This window comes from Electrophorus electricus, chromosome 6 (genome assembly GCF_041902795.1).
Source record: "Electrophorus electricus isolate QZ-2024a chromosome 6, ASM4190279v1, whole genome shotgun sequence".
Classification (NCBI taxonomy): Eukaryota; Metazoa; Chordata; class Actinopteri; order Gymnotiformes; family Gymnotidae; genus Electrophorus; species Electrophorus electricus.
The window spans coordinates 6,345,313-6,372,387 of NC_137502.1; the positions used below are offsets into that span (position 1 = coordinate 6,345,313).

The following is a 27,075-nucleotide window of genomic DNA, read 5'->3' on the forward strand; positions in this document are numbered from 1 at the left end:
TATAAATACAGTAACCACAAAGCTTTATATAGTCGATCATTTGAATGGCTACATATCAACGAGCAGATGCGTTTATGAATAAAAATGGCTACAAATCTATTTATTTAAAGAGTGCAGTTAAGTTTAAGGAAGTAAATTTTTATTTATTAAGGCCATATACACCTTTTTATACTTATGCCTTAAAATCATACCACTGCACAAATGCTTTAAGACTATGGTACATTGGTCAACAAACCTTTAAAACAGTCTACTGTACACATTACACATAAAAGTAGCGGTCCCAACAAAGAAAAACAAACAAAACCAAAACAAACAACAAAAAGCCAGCAACCACAAACACCGAGCCATGTCTGAGAAGGACAATTTATTAACAAACATAAAAAAGCCCTACAAATTTGGCAGCAATTCCCTTGATAATTCACTTTTATCAAAGTTACTGTCAATTTTATTTGAACCAAAATATGTTCCACTATAGAGTTTGGAGCAGCAGCTTTCCACGGAGACTTAGTACCAGACCAGTATAATGGGCTGTTACATATCGTCTTAATTTACCTTTCAGTCGATCAAATGTTTATAGAGTCTTCTTTGGAGTTTGGGGTCTCCCTTAAAGAGGACTTTTAAAATAAACAAAATTTTAAAATACAGATCTTCTTGGAATTTGAGTTCACACCGCTTTGCGATGGTATTCCGGTGGTGCAACCTCATAGTCGCAGGCGTTGAATAGACATGAATTCTTCACAAGATACCTATATTAGAAACATATAAAAATTAGGGCATTTATATTACCATTCATTCCTTTTGTCAAAGCGCTACACAATGGAATGTAAGCAAAGTTGACTGCTTTATTCAAAACATTCAGTAGCATACAGATATAGTTAAAAATGAGGTTTTTCCTTCCCGATTTCTGAAAGCCTGATTCCTTCTCTAAACTTGCTCTTTTTACTATTAGATGCATTTTTAAATGACTTCCAGAAAACCAGAACAGGGTTCAGAGCAGGGGAACACTGTGCTGGTGAGCACAAACCCTTGTATAAACTGTGCTGTTTACCATTTATAAAAGCATCAGATGCGTCATACCGAGTTAGATGGGGGAAGGAAAAAAAAAACAAAAAAAAAAAAACAGGCAACTTGCACTGCAAGTTTTAGACATGGCCAATACTTTATTTCTCATTGTAAGAGGAGGACCTGCATAACAAATTACCCCAGGATCCCATGTAACCCGAATAGGACTTGGCAATATTAATTTACTGCATGTCTGAACCTTGTTCATCTCTGTATCTCTCAATAATTAGATTTTAAAGACAGGTCCATACTCCCTTGCACAGCTCTTTTAAGCATGATTTCCTAACATCCTCAAAATGCCAAAAATTGACCTGTACTTACTTCAAGAAATCTTGCAGGTAGCTGAGAAGCAGGCTTAGGCTCTTCTCATCCAGAGGAGTGTATGCCAGCATGGCTCCAATTCTCACTGGCACACATTCACATAAATATGGGACACATGAGACCCCAACCCTTGTAAGGAGAAAATTCTACTTGACATTCACTTGCTTGTTGCATTGTGAAAATTTTCAGACAGGATAGTTAGGAGTCTTTAAAGGACTCCATTTAGCAGTCAGCTACGTCATAATTACAAAAGGCACTTTAGATCTAAAAATAAAGAAATGCCTGTCTGCTACATCCATAAGACACTTGTGTCCAGACAATTAAAATGGATTCAGAGTGAAAGTTTCATTTTTAATGTTCTGAAAGAATATGCTCCAAAAAAGCAAATGACTTGCACAGATTCATTAAGGAACATGCATTGTTAAGATAAACTGGGCCTCAGGGTGGCGTTGTATCACGGGGACCACAAATCAAGCTTTAGACTACAGATCACACACACACACAGCTTGACAAATGGCTCGTACCAAAGAGTCTCAGCAGGTGCGGTGCCCCATAGACGTGAGACATTGAGGTGTCCGGATGATTTGCCAGGATCTCAGCATATTGTGGTCTTTCAAACTTGTAGAGGAGCTGGGTGCCTAACATTACATTAAAGTACTCACGAATACCAGCAACCACTTCATTCACAGCATATTCCCTAGATAAAGACATCACAGAGAGAGTACTTCAGCATAAAGGAGGAAACATCTCAACCAAAACTACACACAATCTAGTGTTCTACTGCATGATGTTACTTGAATGGCTTTTTCTTCAGGAAGAACAAAGAAAGCATTCAAGCTACAATGCCTGCTACAACCTGTTCAAATGGTCTGTTCTTTAAGGGGAACAGTCCAATTTCCCAGTACAAATCATTCAAAACATGTTTAAACAGCACTATAAGGAGGATTAATGCTGCCTAAGGCAAAGACCAGTCCAGCTGGCTGCTGATAACCACACTGGCGTCTTCTTTCTCCCGTCTGCCCTGTGCATACTTCCATATTAAAATGTACATACTTGTTATCAGAGTTTCCTCTTGACTTCTTGTAATTTGCATAGTCCTCCAATACAGCATCAACATTCTTTTTTGCTGGCAGGTGGAAAAGCTATTAATAGAGAAACAGTAATTATGTTTAGCAAATATTTTCTGATAACAGACAAGAGCGTTTAACCCAAATTACCTGAGCAAAATTACTCAAAATCTACATGATTTTGGGGAAAAAAAAACTGTCAGAACAAATAGGTTGCACAAAAGGCAATGCATTTCCAATTTGAGTTAGATTAGAATTCAGGTTGGGTTGAATTTAAAGTGACACCTGCTTCTGTCTGGTGATAAGGTCCCAGTCATCGACTAGCCATGGTTTTAACTCCTCCGGAATCTTCACCTTTACTTCTACCCGATTGATAAAAGTTTCTTCCTGTAGCAAAAAGGCAAAAACAAAAACAAAAAACCCAAACAAAAACAAAAAACAAACAAAAAAAAAACAGTCTGATGAATGACAGTAACTAGAAATTTTCACTGTGATATCAAAATGGCTTGTGAGAACAGCAGTTTAATATGAATGAATATTTCACTAGACAGTTTTGCTGAACATACACTCTCCACAGTTGGGTCAACTCGGGCCCTCTTCTTACGTGGGGGGTGGGGCATTTCTGCTGTGCTGGTCCCCTCTCCAGCTCCTGGTGCTAGAAAAGGTGCAATCAATATCTTCATTCATCACTTAATTTCCTGTCAGTCAGTACTGCAAATTATGCTGAATATTCTATAGTAAACATTCCTATATCATCATAAAATTCCCTCTAAATATAACAAACTACATATCACCATATTCCAGTGATGCATAGGAAAAATGTTAGCCTACTCTTTTGTTTGTTCTTTTTCGCTTTCCTGAAAAGTAAAAGGAAAGAAAGGATTAGAAAGGTTATTTGTCTCTCTTTCCATTCTGAGATACTTTGTGGACACACCCCTCGCGAGCCCGGTGGGTTTGATGGAGTTTGAAACCAAGGAGAACTTACACGTCAACGTTTTTTTGCTGCACAGCAGCTATCTTCTTGCTTGGTGCGACTCCCCTCATCCTTCCCTCAACATAATGGTCTCTAGAACATGCGCGCGCGGGCACACACACGCGCGCGCGGACACACACACACACACACACACACACACACACACACACACACACACACACACACACACACACAAACACACACACACACCCTTTAGTGAGACACCATCATATAAAGTCTGATACCAGTTTAAACCAAAGATGAATGAATGCTATTAGGAAGAAAATAATAATAATAATAATAATAATAAACAACAACAAAGTCACACCGAGGTTCCCTCATTGGCTCAGCAGGAGTGAAGCAAACTCACTGATTTGCCTTCTGAAGCTCTTTCTGTTTCTGTAGGTTACTGTCCACATATTTGAGCACACGGCTTTCAGGAACCCATTCGTCCCAGCTAGAAACAGGACACATTCATAAAGCATTTTCTAACCAAAAAAATAAATCAAAAACAAAATGTGATGTGTATTTCTTATGGAAAATAAGAAAACTTACTTTTTATTCCATCCACTGTAATGAATGAAGTATTTCACTTGCTTGTCCTTGATATTGATTTTTACACACTGCAAAGACATATTACAAACGTAAATATCTCCACACAAACTCTGACATCCATGTACTCTTTCATTTCGTCATAATCATTACCGTATTTTTAAAAATAATTAAGACTAAATCAGACAACTAAACAACTTGGCTCTCGAAACAGACTTCCTATTAAAAATTCTCTTACCAAAGTCAATGTAGAACTTCTACAGTAAATATATTGCATGCAATAGCTCATGTAAATGTGCACTCTAAGAGCTGACAAGGGAACATAAAGGCCACAGGGTTTTCATTTAGTTTTACTTGTTGTCACAAAAATGCTGACAAACCACACATATACCTTAGCTTCGTATAGCAATGGCCCATGAAAACACAGCACTCTTTCACCTGAAACCAAGAACAATAAAAAGTCATGCAACATAAGATTCTCTTGCCTTTGGTTTAGCTTTCTCCCAGTTGGATCTTTTTCAAAGGAATACTGACTATACACCTACTCATACACCTAATCGACGGTCCTTTATTTACCCAGAAGTTTGGGTCAAAAGTACCAGCCAGGCAAAGATGACATCAGACATCACTTTTCCCACTGAAGAGTTACAACTGAAGATGCAGGTTAGCACAAACATCTGAAGTTTGTATCCAGATGTCACAGTGATTAAAAAGAGTGGCTGTCCTGTGGATGAATAAAGTGGTCTTTGGGGTTTGACTAGTGTGATCTAGTTTCTTTTGTGTTCCCTGTATTTAATATGATGGTTGTAGCAGTGAGTGCTATTAAAGAGATAAATGCATGGCTATTGGCTCCTGTGGAGTGAGTTTCTGCCATTCAGCCATCCACCAACCAAGCCAAAACACCTTTTATTGTCCTGCACCCTAGAAAAAAGCTTTTTGTAAGGTTTTTTGCAGCTTGCCATTAACCACGTTACCAAACACTCATTCAGAAAAAGAACACATTTATTTGTTAGACGATAGAAGTGGACTCAATAAATACCAGCATTAACTGAATGAATTACTTAACTAATTGGCTTTAATATTAGCAAGACATGCGACTATTAGAACAGAAATAACCTGCACACCTGTCTTTCGATAAAGAGCTAGCAAGCGAGCTAGGTTAAAGGTTTATAAAATTACATTGCAAGTTACCTAGCCGGCCAGCTGCAAGTTTCAATTACCTTAACAAAAGTTGCGCTTATAGCCAGGTTATCTAATTACCAAATGATCTAACTCTCCCAGCTCCTACCTATGCTGTCTAATTTTACAGCTGACGAGAAAGCAGGTAAACTGACTCGCAAACTAGCCGGTTAGCCTTGCATGCTAACGTCAGCATGCGTAGATAGCGGCAGTCAGGCTAGAATGGCTTCAACGCGTTGTAATTAAATGTGCAAGAACGAAGCCTTACAGAATTGTATCTCTAACCGTTTAAGTAAAAGCGTGCATGCCAGAGACCTACCGAGTCATCACTTGGTGAGGAGGCTAGCTAGCTAGCCGCTGAGCGCGCGCCATTGTGCCTGCGCGAGCAGCGGCAGCACCCGCAAACAACAGTGCGCCGCACGAGCGGAGTCGCGAGGCTTTCTTTTCTAGCCAAGATACCACATCGCGAACGACGTCTTACCTTCTTGAAACTTAGGTTTAGGGTCCTGTTTAGGCGCCATTCACAGATTAAACAATAAAAATAGCTGGAAAATCACATCCAGGCATCGCCAGCTCCGATTGCGTTCAGATACGGGGAAGGCGCCGCACTACGTTTGGCTCCTGACGCATTATTTTAGCGCCGGTATCACGTGACGTCCTCCATGCAAAAGTATTTAGATAACACAAGGAATTGGATTCATTTATCTTTTCAAGATAAAGAGATTTTTAGCAAATGGTAATTGTAATTATATATAATCTGCATTTGCTCTGCTTTAGAATCTTGATACGAAATCCAGGACAGAGTGTATTATAATTTTCATTCAAAAGTTTGTGTTGTCACCTGAATAAACAGACTACATAGATAAATCCAATAGAAGCATTAATTTTAAGGTTTGCGATTCTCTACAGGCGTTATCTGAAAGGCCTGTAGAACTCAGTAGGTCTAATCTACAACTCCGGCTTTAAAAAAAAAAAGGAAAAAAGTAATTAACCATGTTTAGATAAATTTGTGTTGTTTTAACAAAAACATCTAATCTATGGTCACGGGAGGGGGAGGGGAGGGGTATATTATGTCATCCACCATCTCAAAACCTCCATTCAAATGTCCTGTCTCAGCACTACCGAAGGATGCCAGGGTTGGCTGGCCTGAGCCACTTAGACACAGGCAAGACGCTGAAGCATATGTGCCAGAGATTCTACAGGGCAGGCAGCTGCAGATGCCAAACTGTATATGCACTGCTGGGACCAGGGCACAGTAAAAGAAGGGACAGCAGCAGTCACGCCCCACTTCAGTCTCTCCGCTCCGGCGCACCAATAGAGAGGGCTGCCATCAGCAACCTGGGCCCCCTTCCCACCATCTCCATTGGGAACTGCTCTTTGTGACCACGGACTATTCTACAAAGTGGCCTGAGGCTTACCTGGTCCTGGACCACTGCGGAAGGGCCCCTGTGTGGTAAAGGAGCACCTGGATGAGGTTGTGTAATGGGTGTGGGGGTGTCACGCTGTTGTGGTTAACAGAGACCAGCTCACCCCCTACCAGCCCCATTTTAGAGGACAAATGGCCCGATGAGGCGCACTTGCTCAGAGTGGGCACCTCACGACACTTGTACTGGTCAAGATGGTGGGCAGGCTAAGGATTTGACCACAGAGAGGCCACCACATGAGAGGCACACACCTGCACACCTGAGACTTTACGAGGGGTGGCTGGGTCAGCGGAATTGCTGACCCTTGAGGAGTGGCCCAGTGGCGTTCAGAAGGAAAGCTGAGATGAGAACGATGAAGACTTCCAGAATAACATGTTTTACTTTTATTGAATGTTTAATGTGTTCATTACACAGATCAATTTTGTGTGTTTGGTTTGATCCTCAAATAGATTAATGAATTTACAAATTGTTTCTAACAGTCTAGTAATTCAAAGAGCTATTCCTGGATAGACTTTAAAAATTTAAAAAGGTCCTGTTTGAAGCTTTATAGAAACTGATATTTTGTTGGAATCCATTACAAAATTATACAGATGTTGGGAAATAAAATATTTTTCTGGTATTTAATCTAGATCCATAAACAAATGAAAGAAAATGTGAAAACAAAATATAGATAAAGACAAACACGCAGCTAGATTAATTTTTTTTATTACAGCTAAACCGCTCTCTACATAAACAAGTAACATTCATTAGGTAAACAATGTATCCCAAATCAAATAAATAATTTATTTGATATTTTGTACAAACCAATAGTGGCTTGATATATATAATGACCCCTCTCATAATATACCATAAAATAATTCAATTTTAAGGCAGAGAGAACTCATGCTCACCAGTGTCACTGGTACAGCTAAAATGGGCTGGTTCCCATGGTTCTTTTTCTATCTGGAAAAGGAGAAAGACAAACGTGATAACTGGGGGCCCAAAATACATTCTAAAAGAGTTTGCTGAAGGATGTCGATGTGTGCCTGGCAATGTGTTGAAAAAACAATTTAAATTACAATGAATTACAGGGTGCTGAGCTGAAGCCAATTATATCATCAAGTATACATTCAGTTTAATTTTTATTTCACCAGAATGATTTTTGAGAAAGTTTCCCCAAAACAATGTTGGAAGTGGTTTAGATCAGGTCATGGTCCTGTGGGTTCATAATGATTTTAATCAGACTCAGCATGTATACACATACGATGCATATAAATACGTGCTTTTGTCAAAAGGTAGACAGTGTCTGGACCACAGTGAAACTGGTGAAGCTGGTCTAATTTCACAAAGTCTTAAATCTGTTATCAGAAGGTCACATTACAATAGAGCCAGAGTACATCCACACTCAGCTGGCCTTTGTCATCCTTTAAGTGTTTAATTGCAACAAATCAGTCAAATCTGACACAGCATGACAGATTCTGGAGATGGAATTAATGCCTCAAGCATCTGGTACAGCACAGACAAAGATCAACATGAGAGAACAAGAAACATGATGTGAAATAAGATGCTTCTTACAATGCAAAGCAAGTAATGAGCACTTTAAATAATTAATAAGGAAAAAGATGTGACAGTAAAGCATAATTATGAAATAGTAAAAATATAATATATAGATAATAAATAAATTCAAATTTATACAAAGGTGTGAGGAGGGCAGGGATAGAGGACTGCAAGTTCAACAGAAATTCAAAGGTTACTAAAAATGATAGTTAAATATATTTTAAATATATTGGCAAGTAAATATTTTTCTTTTACTTATCCATTTGTATCTTTCTGCAAAATGTCTATCTATTATAGGTATCTATGATCTCATTAGAACCTAAGTTAAAAAAAAAAAAACACCTGCCAAAAATGTTAAACTATCCATTTAAAGAAACTCAGAGACGATGAATCAACACAGTCATAACAACCATGAAAAGAAAATAACACTGCAGAATTCGAAAAGTGGGTTTTTTGTTACTGCATGCATTTACATTTCTGACCACAGGGGCTTTTCTAGCTGAATACTTACTAGACACAGTGACACAATGTATAGGCAAACAGAGAGATGTACAAATCACTGTAACTGTTCCTGTGGCACCATTGATGCAATTGAATGGAAGTGCTGCCTATCAGAAGGAATCAAGGTTGGTGATCAGGACTCACCTGAGTCATGAGCATTTATTACAAGGAAGCCACAAGAAGGTCCACCTTCAGCAAGACAACTTTACCCTCCCACTGTTTGGCTCCTGGAGAAAAGCCAACTTGCACTCGAGGAGGATTAGAATAATTCACCTTATAATAACGTAACTTCTCTTCAGATCTGCAGGTAGACAGACCACATTAGCCATCTGATGGAACAAGTCACTGATCTCGAAAACCCAGGCAACAACCGCAATTCTGTTGATGCTCCATGATGTTCTTTTTAATGTACTGCTTAGGTCAACAACTGATTTCAGAAATGCATCACAATATAGTACCTGACACTTTCCATTTTTTTGTATTTTTTTTTTAAAACGATTGACAAATTACTCATGGTTAGTATTCAAACTTTTATCATTTGAAAGGATGTGAGATTTGTGCATAATTTGCAGTTCCTTCTGCATGTATTACGGAGATGAAAGTGAGTGTAAAGCTGGAATAAGAGGTGACTACTGTTTCCGTTCTGAGCGTGCCTCATGGCTAGATCCTGTAATGGCATAAGAAAATGTTTTTATACAATATACAAACTACATAACTTAAAAGCCTCATAAATTAACTGCACAAGAAAGTGTCTATAAATAACAACATACTGACCCCTCAAAGGATGTCTGAGGCCAGAGTCTTATGAGAAGATGAAAAAACTGACCAAAATGAATTTGATTCCATGACTGGGAGTGAAATAAATGTTCTGAGGTGAAATAAAATAGCAAAAAGAGTATAAAAAGGTACAGAATAAGATAGTCAAGGGACGACACACGGAGCTGTGAAAAAACATCTTCAGTATCCACACAAAAAATATCAACTGAAGTCACTCACTGGGCAGGCAGCGTCCTATTGTTTATGTACAAAAGTAAAACTGAAAATAGATATTTCTTCTCTGTACAGCATTTTTTCTTCTTCTAATCTTTTTTTGTACAAAAGTCTTTGTTCTCTCTTCTTGCTTCCTCAAACCTCTTTGCCCCACTCATTGGCAAATCTTCTGGCAGTGCTCCACCCTCCTCGCTGCTGCCACAGGTGGTGATGAGGGCCAGTCTCTGGGTGCGGGGCCCTCTCGTAGTCAGTCCAGCGAGATGACGTCCGGGATGGAGCCGTATATGACGGAGGCGGCGGCGTCCGAGCGGGAGCGCGACACAGCGCTGTGGGCGTGGCCGTCCCGCAGGCTGCCGGAGGATACCAGGCTATTGCTGCCGCCCCCGTTGCCGTTGGCCGGCGCAAGCGAGCCACTCACGGGGGTGGCTGCCTGATCCAGGTACAGCTGGGACGAGTTGTAGGGCATGAAGCGGTTGAGCAGCAGCTCGTGGTCCTCGGAGGCCGACGCGGAAGCGGACGCCGCGGCCGCGGCCGCCATGACCATGTTGTAATGCTGCGGGCGGAGCGTCAGAGAGAGGACAGCTGAGCCGTGTGCAGCGGTGCACACTCACTACATTTGACATTTTAGAAGAGCAGGAGCTGAGAATGACACTAAACACCCATGCAGAGCACTTCTTTCAATTGCCAGTTTACCCATAAAAAAAAGCAAGACCTAGGTTAAAAGCTTACCGGATGATTTTCCCCTTGTAAAAATGAAAAGAAATTTAGATCTGTGGGACAAAAATGAAACAAAATAAGAATAGAAGTAGATATTAAAAATACCAGAAAAGATGCCCAAGTTTCTCATCTTCACCACAGCAAGTGCTTTGGAGTGAATAAAGAGGCTACGCAGTGCAGTAGTTAATACAGTAGTTCACCCAGCAGTTATTGTTGCGGTTCTGTGAACAGGTCCCACAGTCCCTCTTAAGCACCCCCCCCGACCAGCAGACAGTTTGGCCTCGTACCTGACAGGTCACTGGGTGTGTGGTAATAGTGGCGGTAGTCCTGGATGAGAGGAGGGGGAGGGGGGATGTAGTTTGTCTCCACTGGTGGCATGCTAGGAGCTCGTGTCACCGGGGACGCCTGATGATGAAGGTTCAAAACCCTGCTTGTGTACACACATGGGTACAATACGGAGGAGGGACGGGATTAGAGACAAGATCATAACGCAAGCCTAGCAGCTGCTCAAAACCGGTGATTAGCGGTGCGTGCACAGTGACCAAGACCGACCCTTTGTTGATGGGAGGTGAAGTGGGTGATAGAGATGGGCAAGCTCGTTTTGGGGGAGGTTCCTCATCGTTATCATCATCCGAGGAGCTGTCCAGTGTCAGGTCAATAACTTCCACCTTTTTACTGTTGTTATGCGATGAAACGTTTCTGTGTTCAGACACCATTGGCCGACATGAACCTAAAAACAGACCAACAAAAAGGAACTCCTAAGAGTTGGAATACTTTAAATGTCACTGTAGCTCAATCACTACACAAAGTTGAAATCTGTCTCCAGAAAAGAAAGCCATGCGTGCGTGCTTTTTTAATAGTTGAATCTCGCTTTGGATTACATCTTGACGACTGATTTGTTTACATTTTATTTTGTCTTGGTGTACTTGCCCAGGGAGCTTTACTTTTGGTTTTGCCAGAGATGATGATTTAAAAAAAAATTCTATTCTATTTTTTTAAACTACTTTAAGCTCTTCAGTCTTGGAATATAACCAGGATTTGCTTTAAACTCAAATGATAAACAACGCAAATATTTACATTGAACAAATATATTTGTTCAACGAAATTGTATAGTGCTTCCCAATCTCAGGCAATTCTTGTTCAGTCCTCTAGAGGGCAGGAAAGTGAGCGTTTGCAGTGTGTACCATCTAGGCCGTTAGATGAAGCAGACACCTCCTGCACCACCTTTTTGGATCTCATAGGAGCCCAGCTGCCATCCTCCTTAAACTGGATCTCATCACAGTCTACACAACTGTTCAGAATCTCCATGAACAACCTGTACACAGCAGTACAACCAGCCCTCTCAAGATCTCCACAACTCTTCTTCACTCAGTACATTTCTAGAGTTACAGAAACATGTTCACTCAGTAGGTTTTCTAGAATTAGTTTCTAGAGTTACAGAAAAACTATGCATACACGTTAACAAAGGGCAAATAAATTAAGTAAACACATAGTACACATGCTTTCTTAAAAAGGCACTGGTTATGAATGTCCACTACTTAGAAGTGAGAAGAGTGATACTGATACTTTCTTTTCTATATTAATTTTACTTGTGTACTACACTGAGTTCATAATTGAGCTTTATGAAAAGTTCATGCTCTGGCTGTGTGTGTGTAAGAGGGCCTCTGTTCCAGCCTTTGCAAGGGAGTACACCCTGGTATGGTCTTCCTGACCTGTACTGCGCTGCGTTGGAACAGAGATAACAAGCAAGCATAAAGGAAGCAGCATAACACCCATTTGTAACTAGGCAGAAACGTAAATGCAGCATCATGTGTGTCTTTTAGTGACCGATTGGTTAAGTTCTCTTTGTCTCTGGTGCCCAATAAAGAGTGACAACCCCCATAGTAAGACCTTTAAAAGTTTGTCTGAAGTGCCTTCTTTGGAGATGGTGTGAGGTGATGGGGCACTGACCCGTCAATGATGAGGTGCTCGTACGGGGCCTTCTTGTCGCAGACCGGACACACCCATGTGGGCTTTTTCTCATTCATTTGGATATAGAGCGTAGCATCAAAGCACTGCAGATGCGAGCAGGTCAGTGCTCGACAGGGAATCATCAGCCGCATCTTCCCCAGCTGCCATTTACACACAATCAACTCAATACTCAGAATACTCATTAATCATTTCCTACTTGCTTCCTAATGTTTAGGAAATGTTCTACATTGCGTTACAGAGAACTACAGCACAACCACATGAGCATGGAACAGTGTGCTGTCAAAGTGTGTCTGGTCCAGCCGCGGGGGGCCAATGTAAGAGGAATCGAGGTTAGGCTAGCAACAGTTATCTCAGACAACAGTGAACAAACATGTGACTGCTGTGCTAGGGATGTGCTATTCTACAAAGGGACATGTTATTCGGTTGCTATTTTACCAGATTTAAAAGGCTACCATCTGCAGAGAATCATGCTGAAAGACACTTCCTAGGAAAGGGCTTGCGTACCGGGCAGAGCAGAGACACTCTCAGACTAGTAGTGGCAATCTCACTGTCGGGGTCAGCCGTCAGCTTCTCTTTGACTGTTGAGATTTTAAAAATGTCAAGAATCAAAAAAATAAAAATTCAAGTACGTGTACAAAAGCCAGATACTAATGTGAATGCTTTCGCCACGCGTCATTCGGTCCGTTGCGTCCTCTATAAAACCCACTGAGTGCTCTGGAGTGGTCTGGGTTCCTGATGCCTTTCGACCGAAGTCTCTGCAGCAGCACTGAAGATGACTGCTGTCGGACGAGATACACCGCCATGGAGTAGCTCTGAACAAACGGAGGAAGACTGTTGAGACGCGGCGCGGTGTGGGAAATCAGTGGGTTTTCTCTCAGGGGAGCAGTGGAGTGGGCAGGCTGGACCCAAGCTGTTGGGGTCATTACTCACCCTCCCAATTTCTGAGGTCCATGATACCACAATAGTATTGGGGACTGTTGTGGATAATCGGACCAGGGAGGTAATGTTGATGGGTCTGCTTGGTCGCTTTGGCTCAACTCCATTTTTAGTTGGAGGGAGATAGCCCTGGGGACAGGCAGAGAAAACCAGTGAGTGCAACTGTTTGGCAAAGGAAGCAGAGGTTAAATCTTATAAACACAGACCAAAGCCAAACGAACATTTTTCAATGATCCTTTTTTTAATAATCTGCTGTAGAGAAGAAATATGCCCTGGATTATATGAACTGAGAGAAATAAGTTTTGGTTTGTAACACTACATGAATACGTCAGCTATACAACAACAACACAACGTCAAGTGTATGTATATCACTAATAAGCCGCAAGTCAAGTCAATGTTCTATACTGGAGTGGTGTCCCTATTTACAGAGCTGGTCTCATTCTATTATAGAGGTGTTCTGAGCCCAGACTCACAGGAAGGTTACAGGGCTTCCCATTCACTTTCACACAGAGGTTGGGTGGGAAATGGTCTTCCTGAGGACAACTCGTCTCTGATAGGCAAAACCTGCGAGAGTGAAGCAGACAGCACCTGGGTGATGATGTGGGAGCACTTAAGGAATGTGTGGGAAAAGACTTCACTGTCCAGCAAAAACCCAAACACACACATGCGCACACGTGCACGCACGCACACTCATGCACGTCCTCAAACATGCTCACAAGCCTCTAAACCTTCAGGAACAGTTCATGAAGAGCACAGTCCTACACTGGTTGCATATGTGAAACTCCAGCACATACGGTTTGATTTTGTTTGTTATTGCACTTATCGTTGGCTGAGACAGCGCTTATACGTGTTTTGCCCTTCTAGGCATCAGCACTGATCGCTGTATTTCAAGTGTTCCAGTTCAATGGTATCTTGAACACTAACCTACTGTAATGGTTAGGATGCACTCTATGAGTAAATACCAAAGCACTTTTTAAGTCGCTCTGGATATGAGCGTTTACCAAATGCTGTAAATGATCCAGCCGTATTGTTCATACGTACCACACACATGCAAAATGAAGACACGTTTAAAACAAGTATTCTGCGCCCTATTCCTTTATCAATTTCATCATGCTATGATGTAAATCATGAGATAATCTTCATAATCATTTCTTGTTTAATTAATTTGTTTTTCTTTTGGGGACTTGTACTGTGCTCTGTGCACATACCTTAGCTGAACTTGTACTGAGAAGTCACATTTGGTCCCAGAAATGTCCCTATAAAAACAGAGGGGGGTGAAAAGGCGAGTGAGAAGTAGCATACCAAGCATTCTGTAGAACAGCTTGGAAGTGTGCAAGACACCAAGGCTTTGTAGGAGAGATCAACAGTTATTGCTAGTTCTTGCACTGCCAAGCAACAGTACCAAGTAACTACAAGTCAGTTAAAGCAAGACCCAACTATTTGAAAGCGGTCCCAGCATATTTTAAAAGTAATTTGGATCACAGCATTCAGGTTTGCCATGCAAGTCACCAACCCTCCCTGACACTTACATTGAGCTGCTGATCTGCTGGACTTGTTGAGGCGTCAATGCAAATGCAAAACATGTTTCCTGAAACCTCTGATTGTTGTCTGAGGCTGAAAAACAGAGGAGGGGAGACAGGAAGATAAAGCACGATAATCAAACAGTTGGTTGACATCTACAGATGAAAGCAGGCAAAGATAAACCTTAATAGTGGTAAGCAGGGGGAAGGGGGTTGACTATGCTTTATAACTGTTGTCAGGAAGTCACGGTTGTGTAAGAAAGGTTGTTGTTTTTCACGGCTAATGAAATTAAATCCTAAGCACTTACAAAACTTCCTACTATTAAGAAATTTGAAGCACCAGAAACAACAAAAGGCAAATCCAAACACAGGTTGTCACTGTGATACATGGACTTATTTTTTTTAAAAATGTATAGAGTGAATACTAAACACTCCATACAACAGAAAACAAGGTATCCAGAACCGATACGCTTCTTATGAAAAGGATAAGCACTGTTCCCCCTCCTGTGGTATACCACTCTTCAATAAAGGCTTCTGTGCTCATGTTCACAGCCAAACTGCAACAGATCCAAAAATACCACCCCCCCCCCCCCCAAGTTACGCAATTCAATCTCTTTACAGCAAGGAAGGACTTGAAGAGTGCGGGAGATAAAGAACAGCTCTTGCTGTTATCACAAAGCAAAGGCTCATTACGTTATACAACTTATCACACAGGATGTGCTCTTCAGCCACAAGACACAAACACAACCAGGAGGCATAAGGGCTTTTCCCCTCTTCTACTAAGCCAGAGAGAGATGAACAAGTGTGTCTATTATAATTTCTAAATGACATGGTAATAATTCAAATAAATAACAGCGTGATATTGCTCTTTAGCGTTAGAGTATCAGGAGAGCTTTGTCTAGCCCTGTGCAGAGGGAGAAGGTACTCACTGTGTGGAAGGTAATTTATGGCCTGATAACCCACAACACTTTTTGAGTCCATTACCAGATGGCGAATGTGTGGTTTTACAAGTAAACATAACATACTGGTTCCTCATACTGGTAAATAATTTAAGATACAACATATGATTATCTTCATCACTGACATGGTTAAATGTTTAGGTATATGTAGACTAGCTTATGAGGTTAAAAACATTATATTTATATATAACTGCTTATACACACACACACCACACACAACACACACACACACACACAACACACAACACACACACACACACACACACACACACACACACACACAACACACACACACACACACACACACACACAACACACACACACACACACACACACACACACACACACACACACACACACACACACACACACACACACACACACACACACACACACACACACACACACACACACACACACACACACACAACACACAAAGGTCCAGTAGTTATGTGTGTCATTCTATTCCCATCTCCAAGTATTATGCTGTAGTATGGATCACAGTATTATGTTAAGGTCACAATGAGAAAAACTTAATTTATAAAACTTGCCTGGAGACACAAAATCATACCACCTCACATCAAAGTAGTAGTAGAGGAAGATTCCTGCATGCTTTATTTTATTTTATTTCTTATTTTTATTTATTTAAGAATCGTTCAATTATAGTTATAGAGAGCTTGTAATGCTTATACTAATACTGTAATATGTGTAATAATGCTATAATAAATTATACAATTACGGTAATATTTCAGCAGTTTTGCCAGTGATGTGTAATCTGTAATATAGTGTGTGTATATGCTTATATAATTTTTTAAAGGAATATCAAACAATTTGTTCCATGATTAATTTGTAATGAGTATTTTTTTTTATCTGAAAATAGCTTCTGTTTGTTGTGTTTAGCTAGTGTGCTGTCAGTAGTGGGAACCAGCTTGCTCACAGAGATGGTGACCGTGGGGTTGAATTTAACCCACACAAAGACCCAGAGGGACTGAAACACTGAGTTCTACAATTCCGCTCCTTAATATCTCTCATATTAGCAGCTATAGTTGGGCAAAGCTGCACAGAGATCAAGTTGCCATTTATCTTGCATTTCATTAAGTCCATTTTCCATTTTGTTGTGTTTTTGCCCATCGGTTACCAAAACACATGAACCAAGTAGAAACTATGTCTAACTCATCCTTTCCACTGACCTTAGCCCTTTATATTTAATACCCCAGCTATATATAGCCCCAGGAGCATTGGCCCCAGTCCAGTCTGATAAGCTGTAAATCACTTGGAGGCACCTTGAAGCCTGTGACACCAAGTGGGACGAGGGAGCCGCAGTAAGAGTGTCACTCACCCAGGCTGGTGGGCTTGATCAACTCGTCCAGCACGTCATAGAACGGGAGCCTCTGGAGCTTGACGTCTGGGTGGACGGGGTGGAGGGCAGAAGGAAGGTGCGGAAGGCCCAGCTCGTGCTTCGGCCCCAGGAGAGACACGGGCAGCATGGGTGAGGGGGCCCCGTGGCTGTCGAAACCTAGCTGGGTTAGGCTGGTCGGCAAGCCCCCGGGCCCGGCGCCTGTGGTGGAGTGGACCCCGGGCAGCGACAGGTCTGCAGGAGACACCATCTTTGTGGGGAAGCGGCGCCGGTACAGCTCCTTGATCTTCATCTGCACAGCAGGGCTGCAGCCGGCCTTCAACAGGTGGAGAGCTTTGGTCAAGAGTTCGTGCTTTCTCCCGTGCTTGTTACGGCCTGCGTATCCCAGAAGTACCTGCAGCTCCGAAACACGCAGGCTCATCACCATTTGCTGTTTTGCCCAAAGAGACAGAGAAAGGGAACAAACCTTATTGTTGCTGCACGCTGATGCTAGAGACGAGATAAAACACAGATGACCAAGATCAGAGTGAAGCGAAGGAGACACTTGTGATGTTCCAAAAGCCATATGCCAAAATTTGAACAAGCACTGCAAGATTCATATTATATTACAATAAGGTTCATACATTTCTAGTTGTTAAAATATGCATCAAACCCATAGTAACCTCAAACAAAAACAGCTTAATCCTAATAACTAGCATTTAATGCAGTACACATCCATCCTGGTCATATTCACAACATTTAGCAGAAAGACTATGTAAACACAACTATGCTCTGTAAGCTGTGTGTACTAGACAATGTAAACCAACTCAAACCCTCCAAGCTTCAGTCACATTACATGCCTGAAACTGAGATGACTGGGACCACAATTATCTTGTGTCACACTAATAAATACTGGATGTAGGAGTCGGCAACAATAGGATCATTTCCCTTTTATCACAAGCACCAAACTAAAGAAAATTAGAGAAAAGGCTTCTTTCCTAAGGGTGAGACATGTTTCCTTATGAGTAGAATCAACTAACTCCCTGTGAAAGAAGGAAGACCCAATACCACCGATTAGTTCCAGTGTCAATGAAGATACAGATGTAATGGGCGATAGTTAGGAACGGACCCACGCTCAGCCTTAATCCGTTTGAGATGTAACCAAAATGACCAATTCTCTCACAATTCTTGAATGTTGTAAAACTAAACAGTAGGATACACAACATTTGGTTTCTATTAAAACTGTGGCTAGAGAGGGGTAGATAGGCGCAGGAGGGGGGGGGTTGAGCCCAAGCTCGAACCAGCGAGCCTTCATAACAAAAGCAGTGAAGCTCAGATCCAGAGAAAACAAAAAGAACAGCAGGTCACAGTAGCTTCTATTTGTCCATCTCTACAAACAGACTTCTCACCAGTTCATTGCCAAGTGCCAACTGGAAAATTCATATAAACAGACTAAAGTACTCATTTTATGAATCTTGATCAATTCCCCCAAACTTACAGCCCTAGTGCATCTGAGACAGGAGAGAAAGAACATGGACCATCTTCCTCTATTGGCAGTGACACAAACCAACTCCCCAAGAAAATTTGTAGGAAACAGGAGGGACTGTAGCAGTCCACTGGTCTCCAGCTGCCATGAGACATGGAGGACAAGAAGCAGTCTCCATCTTGTCTCTTTCTAAACAAAAAACATTAACAAAAGGAGTTTATTATAGTCCTAATCAAAAATGCAGAATCGCTACCATGGATTCCTCAGTGCCAAAGCAGACATTTACATTTTTGGCATTTTATGATGCACTTATCCAGAGCAACTTACATATGGCATTTCTTAGAAAGATCATCAGTCGGCTACCAATAGAAGCTACTGTAATTCTGACAATAAATGCAGCATCTTACATGTACAGACGTTGTTTCAATTGCATATTTTGTATATGAATACATTATAAACAGATTGCTCTGTTTAGGGTACACAGGGTATATAAACAGTTCAATCAGAATAACTTCAAGAAAGCGTCTCTGGAAACATAGCCAGTAACGCAGCCAGCAAACTAAAGGCAGTAGCCAGTAAACTAAAACATTCTGGCGTAGGAATATTGACAATAATATTCTTGCATTGTCCAAATTATCTCAAAAAAAAAACCAAACAACTTTGGATCGAGTCACAGAAGAGATATTTGGCAGCTGTTCTTAGAGGACAGGCAGAAGCCCAGGACTTTAAGGAGGAGTGCTCAGAAATTCCACAGCTGCACTTCAAAAAGATCAAAGGTAGATAATACAAGATTGTGTTCTATTGGCCAGCATGTTTAGAAAAGCTCAAGGAGAGGTTCAGAGGAAAAGAGCTGAGAAGTTAGGCCAACTGCTTCGAATGTAGCACAGCCGGCTAAAGGTAGCATCTGGAACAAAGTTCAAATGACATTATACAGAGCACAACAAAGGTCTACCTATCAAACTATTTACAGGCTGTTCCAAGCCTTACACATTCAGATCTCATTTTAGCAGCTGAATTAAAAACCTCATTTGGTTTCATTTTGTGTGGGTATTATGAATCAGCACCGTGACACAGCAAACTAAGAAACACGTAGGAGGAAGCACCCTCTCAAAAACCATGTCATTTGCCTCAAGTGAACTTCTCTACAAGAACTGAAACTAGTATGATGCACTCTGGGGCCTCACAACAAAACACTAGGCAATACCACTGTGACTGTGAATGCATACCTATGCCTTACAATATATAATTATAAAAAACGAGTGAAAACACTGAAACCCTTGAAGTAACAAAGATAGTATCGATGAATGCCATGAGTCAATAAAAACAGGCACAGTTAAAACACTTATCTGGAATGCCTTGGTTGATGCGATAAAAAAAACCCTGTGATTTGAAAGGACACGTTAGCAGTCTTCCATGGTCTTGCACTAGTGTTGTCATGATAATTCGAGACACTTTCAACATCAATACATCATTCAGGTTACCAAAAAAAAAGCAAAAATGCCTACAATAAGCAAACACAATTAAATGTAATCCCAATATAAAAAACAGTAAATATTTGCACATTCACACAGTAAAGTTGAAATGTTGTCATTACTTTGTAATAAGCAACAGCGAGAGTGTATGTACATTAACGTATTTGTTTCATTTTTGTTGATTGTCCAAAAATGTTTTTAATGTGAAAACAAGCAGTAGATGGATGTGTTTCATGCATCAGATATATTCTGATTGACTCCTGAAAATAACCTACTTGATTCTATGGAAGTGAAAGTGGAAATGAAAATGACCAGAAATGGTGTATAACTTTATTAAATCTAAAACAATAAAGTGGGATTTTGCAAATGCTGCTTTCTGGAATCCTCTCTACATGTTTGGCCATGAGTGCATAGCTTCAAGCGCCACTATAGTGCTGAAGCCTTTATTGGATGCTTTAAGGTACCCATGTTAGCTTAGCTGTTGTTAACACTTATGGCTCTTAATGGGATAATAGGATAGACATTCAATAATAGGATAATAAACATTAATCAGGACAATAGTTTAAAATCAGGAAACTTGTTAAATGTTTCAGTGATACTTAAAATGGGAGCAATCATTAATGTTTTCTTTGTCGACCAAGACTGGTGGCAAAGGCTGCAAACTCGCTGCAGCCGCCATTTTATCATAAACTACACCACTGGGGAGACCATGACTGTCTCCGTGCGTTATGTGTTGGTCAAAAGACCACAAATAAGAAAGTGCATTTGATATTAGTACTGATACTGCGGGATACGATTATTGTATCATTTCAAAATGTTCAGCATCAATACGTATTGATACATCTGCCAACACTACTTGTACTTTGGGTTTTTGCAGAAAGCCAAATGTTTCCAGTTCTTTAAGATCCTTATCTAGAGCAGTACAGCCATGGTGAGATGAGACATGCTGAAACACTAATTTAGTTGGATCATGTGGGTTCTTAACACCTAACCTCATATTTTTACTATACCCCCCCCCCCATCATGTCTACCCATCACATTGCTTCTCAATATATAGCCGTGTTACTCAATTTGTGCTCAACATACAATACAAGAATTTAAAGTACAAAAAGCAGAATACTGTTTAAACAGCATTTAAAACTCATAATGGCTGCAATTTGCAAATGACAGTCACTCTGTACCAGTTAACCTTTTTGCTTACAAAGACTGAAGTTATACTGGGGGAACTATGGGAAGAAAAAAAAAAGAATTCTTAGATTCGCCTGCATTATTTTTGCTGAATATTATTTACATCTGCAGGACTGCATGAGTGCTATGATTTATCAAACACACCCACAGAACACAGAGTGGTCAGGATACTCAAAGAAATCAGCAAATGCTAAGGTTTAACAGTTGTATATTGCAACCTTTTGTAATATTGGTACTACAATGGGCAGTACTGTGACAACCATAAATGACAATAACTAAAAAAATAAAGAATGATAAACAAAACTGGCTACTCCCAGAACATAGTCAACCACACAAATCTTAAATATTTGTGAAAGGAAACCACTGTATAGGGATTTAACGAGCAAATATGGTTTGAAAAAATTGAATTCTGATTCTTTTTTGTTGTTATTGGTTCAGTGTCTCCAAAAGGTTACTACTCACTAGTATGTGTCCTTAGTTTTACTCACATCAGTGTAACTATCAATAACAGCCAATGAAAAAATATTGTAAACAGTTATAAATATTACTGAACATATTTTACATGAATGAGTGTGATAGAATATATCTAACATTCTTGGCACATTTTAATGTATTCCAAACCACTGTTCGTTGGCATTGCACTACATTATATGATAGCACATAAGGCCATAAGATAATCAGGATTTATCACCAGCGCACATAAAACAATAAACGTAACATTAAATCAAAGTCTATATACAACCATATCAACATGCATATTTTGGATAACCAAATGTTTCAACTAAGCAAACATCTTTGCATACAGAGACCTCGCCCCAAAGCTCTTTCAAATGAATTTAAAAATGAAAATTTTCAGAATATCACTGCATTTAGAACAAAGTGCAAGTAAAGCTCCTAAAGCCTGGAGCACAAACTTAACTGTTACTAGTGTGCAACGTGGGTTTTTCAATTAAAGTAAGTTCATCATCTTTGGTGCATGTTCCCATTTAGCGTTCATGATGGTGATGAGCCTGCTAATTCATTATAGAAGTAAACGAAGAAAACAACGAGACAGTGACTGAAAAAAAATACGCATTGGCCTAGTCTTTACAATCTACACTAACTCCACCTGAGTATGTGAGCAAAACATTTATTTATCCCGATAATGAACATTTTTGTCCCAGTGGATCTATTCGAGTAGACACAATATCTAGCAAAACATGAGTCGGCGATGTGATATATTTATCATCCAAAACGGAATAATCTTAAGAGGTCATTAAACCGCTTAGGGCACATCTCGCGTGAACGCAAAATGCTTTCCACTTCATTAATCTCAGCAAAGACTTGTTGATAGAAAACTTTTAAACACTGTAGCCACATACTGTCCTTTGCTTTGCCAGCACTCGCATATCTAGATACTACTTTGTCGACAAGCTAGCTGGCTAACGTAGCTACGTGAGCTAGCGATAACTACTTCAGTAGCAGCTCGGTCATGGCAACCCATAATTTCCGGCAATAATAATGTAGCATCGGTCCGTTTCATTCAGTCACGGCCAAACCAAAGACATCGATTCCTTGCATCAATTGAATTTTAGCCGCAAAGCTAGTTTTATCACAGCCTGTCAATCCTCTAGACGCGTGTTAATATGCGACGCAAAGCCACAGAGCCGGCTGGCAAGATGAAGAGAACAGCCTACGCGAAGCTTACGAGCGAGCGCATCAAGCTAGCCAGCTACAGTCTGGCGCTCGACACCACGTATGATTCAACAATATCATTTGTGAGTGTGTAAATGTAAATGTCATTGAATGTAGCTGTAACCAACACAACTCACGACAAACACATATCTACCAACGTACCAAAAGAAATGATGGGTTTCAAATGATTCAAACAACTAGTATACCAGCCAAGCTAGCTAATGTAAACCGGAGAGAAAGCTATTTCGCTAGCTATCTTAGATCGATATCTAAAAGACTAAGTACGTTAGCTAGCTGGTTAGCCTACTAGCCATCTATCTTAGATAGATATCTACAATACTAACTACGTACGCTAGCTGGTTAGCGTACTAGCCAGATAGATAGATAGATATAGATATAGATAGATAGATAGATATCGACTACGTTAGCCCACTAGCCACCTAGCTAGATAGCTACCGAGTTCACACAACCAAGTCTTAACATCACAACAATAACAATGTTCATCGACGCTGAAACAAACCTAGCACCATAGCCATCCCATTTAAGGCACATTCGGCACGTCGCCACATGTAAAGAAAACACACCACACGCCACATAAACCAATCGAAAATATTCAAATTAGAAACGGTATCAATAGTCATTTTCTGGCTACGCTTTACCTTCAATTCCGCACTCTCCGCCATCTTGTTTCTGTGGCGCAGGCGCGATCGGCCCGCGGCACGTGAAAGGGACGTAACTCTAATAACGTTTCTCAGGCGGATTCAAAATTAGCGCGTGGTATTTTAATGTCCGCCGGGTTTTGGATAGGACCGTGCACACACAAGACGTCGTTATAGTAGGCATAGCAGAGGTTCAGACAAAATAAGAGAAAAGCATCTGTCGTTCTTCTTCTTTGTTATTTATTTGTTAATTATTTTATTGGAGAGTTTATAATCAATTCTAGCCTACATTTTTTAAAATAATAGCATCACGAGACGTAGGCTATAACAAACATGACTGAATAGTACAGCTGCAGTATTATCTTCCTCACAAAACTATTAATGACTGTAGGTTAGGATACTATTTGTACAACATTCAGGTAAATTAATGAATGGACATGTAGCTAATGTTAATGTTTGATTTTCTATGAGATTCCATAGTAATATGTGCACCACATGTTAGCTTTGAAAGCTGATAGTTAAGGGTCTAGGCATTATAATTTATTCATTTTTTACACAGCAATGTCCTTGCTTGTCAGAATAAATGGGAAAACAGGTAGGCTACATGCTTTTATGCTGTGGGAACACACAGTTGTCAACATTATTGGCACCCTTGTTTGTTTTTATATAAAGGCCAATATTTTAAATAAATATGTATCGTAAGTATTTAATAGTGTCAAGTTCAACAACAACAACAAAAGATTCAACATACATGCAGTCACTCCAAAGAAGAAATGCAGAATAAACATAATAGCCTATAACATGAACACAAAAGGCACCCTTCCCTAATACTTGGTTACACAACCTTTGAGTGGTTAAGGTACTTGACTTGTGATTGGAAGGTTGCTGGTTCTTGCCCCACCACTGCAAAGTTGACACTGTTGGGCCCTTTAGCAAGGCTCTTAACCTTTAGTTGCTCAGATCATAATTGTAAGTTGCCTTGGATAAAAGTGTCAGATCAATGTTATTCCATGGTTCTGTTATCAATGGTACTCAATCCACCATATCATAGAAGGATCTTCCTATCATGAGAAGCATACTTCATCACATTTGATTCTGTTCAAGTAGGGATGTCAGGGTCTAACAGTCTCAGGTGGGTTCCGTCTTTATACATTTTTGTGAAGGTCAGTCACATAACCATATTCCAAAGTTTCCACCATTATGTTCAAAACAGATCACAAAGCAACAGCCCAAGCTGATACCATCATCTCCAAATAACAGTCTGTGGTATTTTTAAAACAATGGCCTCATTCATCCCACCGGGTACCCATCACAATAACATTGTATCTTTAAGTTGTATCCTGGCCTCAATCCCAGACTGGCCACAAAGGCCTAATTTTGTCATTCACACTTCCGGGTTACTTCCGAAGCCTAATTTGGTCTTTTACACTTCCTGCAATCATTAATAATTTCATTTTATTACCTCAATTCCTAGGCTTGTAAGCACAGACAAGTTGCGGACAAGGGAGTCTAATTTTCTAATTATTCACCATTCAGACTGATTTTGCTGTTTTTTTTCAAAGAATGCCCATCAGTAGCATAGGTTTCATTTCAACTTTTTTTTTTTTTTTTGGGGGGGGGATAATCACTCACACCACCAATCCTAACACATTATATGTAGTGTGAGCAGGAATCCCCCCCCCCCCCTCCAAGCCACACCTTTGGTGCCAATAATCATATCCTATGATTTATTTTGTATCCTTTTTTTCTAATATTTTTGTATTTGTTATTTTCGTCTTGTGCTTTTCTGCATCAAACATATGAGTTTGTATAGCCTGAAGTTATTTCAGTAAAGATTTTATTTCAGGTGATATTTAGCAGATTATACTTAAAATTCAATGGTGTCAATAATGTTGTCCACAGCTGTAGAACTTCACTCTTTCAGAAGAACAGTACTCCAAGTCAAACCTTCTAATGGTAGCTCAGCGTCCCTGCTGGTCTAAGCAGGAAAAGTCCAAGTCCAGAACAGAAGTTTCACTTACTAATGAGAAAGCTTCTGCTGTTGAACAATGAACAATCTGTTAATACCACCAGGGCTTAGAGGAACATTTTTACCTTAATCAGCCATAATGTTAAATTCATATAGTAGTGCTTTATTGCAATCTTTTAACAATAGTATAAACAAAAGAATTAGTGCCTCAATATGCAGTTAATCATAATTACTGGGAAGGGTCAACTTCTCATTCAACCAATTTATTTATCTTTAAAGCAAATCAGTTTGTTACATGCACCACTATGATGCTATAGCTGTCGTGAATAAAACTGAATATATATTCTTATTTTATCTATTTGGTAAAACACCTGGCCAGAATTATTAGATTTTTTTAATACATACAAATCTGTACCATATCTTTTTTTTTTCCAATTATTGTTTATCCTGAGATTGCTTGGCCAAAGAAAATAAGTAGATTTGCTTTGAACAGTTAGTGCATGGAGCTCTCAAAAGCAGACTTGATCCATTCAGTTCCACTACAAAATTTTAGATCATGTAAGCATGCTGAAATCATGAAAATTGCATCCAACAGGATTAAAAGCCATCGGTAGGCACACCTGCTGTAAACCATGTGGTGAAGAGAAAATCTCAAAGGTTGGCCTATCACTTTCAGTATCCGCATAGGAAAGCCATGTCCATTAGATGGTGCAATAAGACCAGCTATTTTAAACATTTTTACAATGCCCTACCGCTGCGCAAGTCGTGGAATGTTAAAGATTATGTTTTAGGTTTATTTAATCGTCCCAAATTAATTGTTATTCATTTATTATATATTGTTTAACAAATGCTGCAACCACACAGCTAACCACTTGAACATGTTAGCATTTTAAAGGGCATGAATAAAAAAAATTGTTTTTATTAAACCCACAAACTAAAATTAAACTATAGGTTAGTTTGTCCATGTTAGTGTATTGTATGATTACTGTTACTTTCATTACTTCTGCAATACACACACCTAGATACATACATACACACACATGCACAGACACACAGAGAGAGAGAGAGCAAGAGAGAGATGGAAGGAAATTGTGAAATTGAGTGTTGGGGTGTGGAAAGGTAAATGCTAAACGTATCACACCTGTTCATTCAGTATAAACACTCTGTATAAATCATAGTGTGTATGTCTATGTGCATATGCATATGTATCATAGGAAATCACTGGAATCACCTTACCTTTGAATAGAAATGATGCACACATCAGTGATGTGACATTGTGTAGTGAAAGCTTCTGAAACTTGAATGTTTAACTTAAGTGCATTCATACATTCACATGACCACAGAACACAAAATAAGGACTATGCACACAGGCAGCACTTCCCAGAAAAGCACTGAAAAGTACTGTCTACTTTGTCCTGTTATTAGATGCTCAGTTTCCTATGATTTGACCTGCACAGTGTGACTATTAGGTGATTATCATTCATTGAAACAAGGGTTGATCACTGCATTTCAATTAAGGACAATTCACATGCAATAGACTGAAATAGGCACTGGAATTGATATTCTAATATCTATGTAGCATT

The 27,075-nt window shown here is 40.0% G+C and overlaps 2 protein-coding genes across 5 annotated transcripts; both read right to left on the minus strand.

Moving 5' to 3' along the window:
* Positions 1-349: 349 nt before the first annotated feature.
* morf4l1 (mortality factor 4 like 1) lies at positions 350-5,769 on the minus strand. Its single transcript, XM_027022350.3, has 12 exons — positions 5,636-5,769; positions 4,367-4,413; positions 3,979-4,046; positions 3,794-3,880; positions 3,436-3,516; positions 3,282-3,307; positions 3,017-3,105; positions 2,736-2,837; positions 2,437-2,525; positions 1,908-2,080; positions 1,384-1,468; positions 350-746 (listed from the first exon to the last, which is right to left on the minus strand). The coding sequence occupies exons 1-12, from the start codon at positions 5,673-5,675 to the stop codon at positions 665-667; spliced, it is 969 nt and encodes a 322-aa protein (XP_026878151.1). The 5' UTR covers positions 5,676-5,769; the 3' UTR covers positions 350-664.
* Positions 5,770-6,999: 1,230 nt separating this feature from the next.
* pias1b (protein inhibitor of activated STAT, 1b) lies at positions 7,000-23,573 on the minus strand. Of its 4 annotated transcripts, none has more exons than XR_014124090.1 (15): positions 23,524-23,573; positions 17,048-17,495; positions 14,759-14,843; positions 14,438-14,485; positions 13,703-13,793; positions 13,224-13,358; positions 13,000-13,105; positions 12,798-12,871; positions 12,273-12,433; positions 11,507-11,637; positions 10,875-11,052; positions 10,610-10,749; positions 10,335-10,375; positions 9,390-10,158; positions 7,000-7,520 (listed from the first exon to the last, which is right to left on the minus strand). XR_014124090.1 is itself a non-coding variant. In XM_027022366.3 (14 exons), the coding sequence occupies exons 1-14, from the start codon at positions 23,545-23,547 to the stop codon at positions 9,853-9,855; spliced, it is 1,968 nt and encodes a 655-aa protein (XP_026878167.2). In that variant the 5' UTR covers positions 23,548-23,573; the 3' UTR covers positions 7,968-9,852. The 4 variants fall into 4 exon arrangements, 2 of the variants coding, with proteins under 2 accessions (XP_026878167.2, XP_081571766.1); XR_004775893.2 differs by lacking the exon at positions 7,000-7,520 and adding an exon at positions 7,968-9,282; XM_027022366.3 differs by lacking the exon at positions 7,000-7,520 and having other exon boundaries at positions 7,968-10,158.
* Between the last annotated feature and the right edge of the window lie 3,502 nt (positions 23,574-27,075).

What these genes read in the sequence shown, in the direction of transcription:
- morf4l1 (XM_027022350.3), bottom strand. Translation starts at nt 5,675, where the DNA reads ATGGCGCCTAAACAGGACCCTAAACCTAAGTTTCAAGAAG. An exon ending in TTATCACCAGACAGAAGCAG is followed by an intron (nt 2,526 to 2,735) that starts GTGTCACTTTAA and finishes CTCTATTAATAG; the next exon opens with CTTTTCCACCTGCCAGCAAA. An exon ending in GCACCTGCTGAGACTCTTTG is followed by an intron (nt 1,469 to 1,907) that starts GTACGAGCCATT and finishes AATGTGTGCCAG; the next exon opens with TGAGAATTGGAGCCATGCTG.
- pias1b (XM_027022366.3), bottom strand. Translation starts at nt 23,547, where the DNA reads ATGGCGGAGAGTGCGGAATTGAAG. An exon ending in GATCAAGCCCACCAGCCTGG is followed by an intron (nt 14,844 to 17,047) that starts GTGAGTGACACT and finishes TCTGTTTTTCAG; the next exon opens with CCTCAGACAACAATCAGAGG. An exon ending in GGACCTCAGAAATTGGGAGG is followed by an intron (nt 13,106 to 13,223) that starts GTGAGTAATGAC and finishes CCGTTTGTTCAG; the next exon opens with AGCTACTCCATGGCGGTGTA.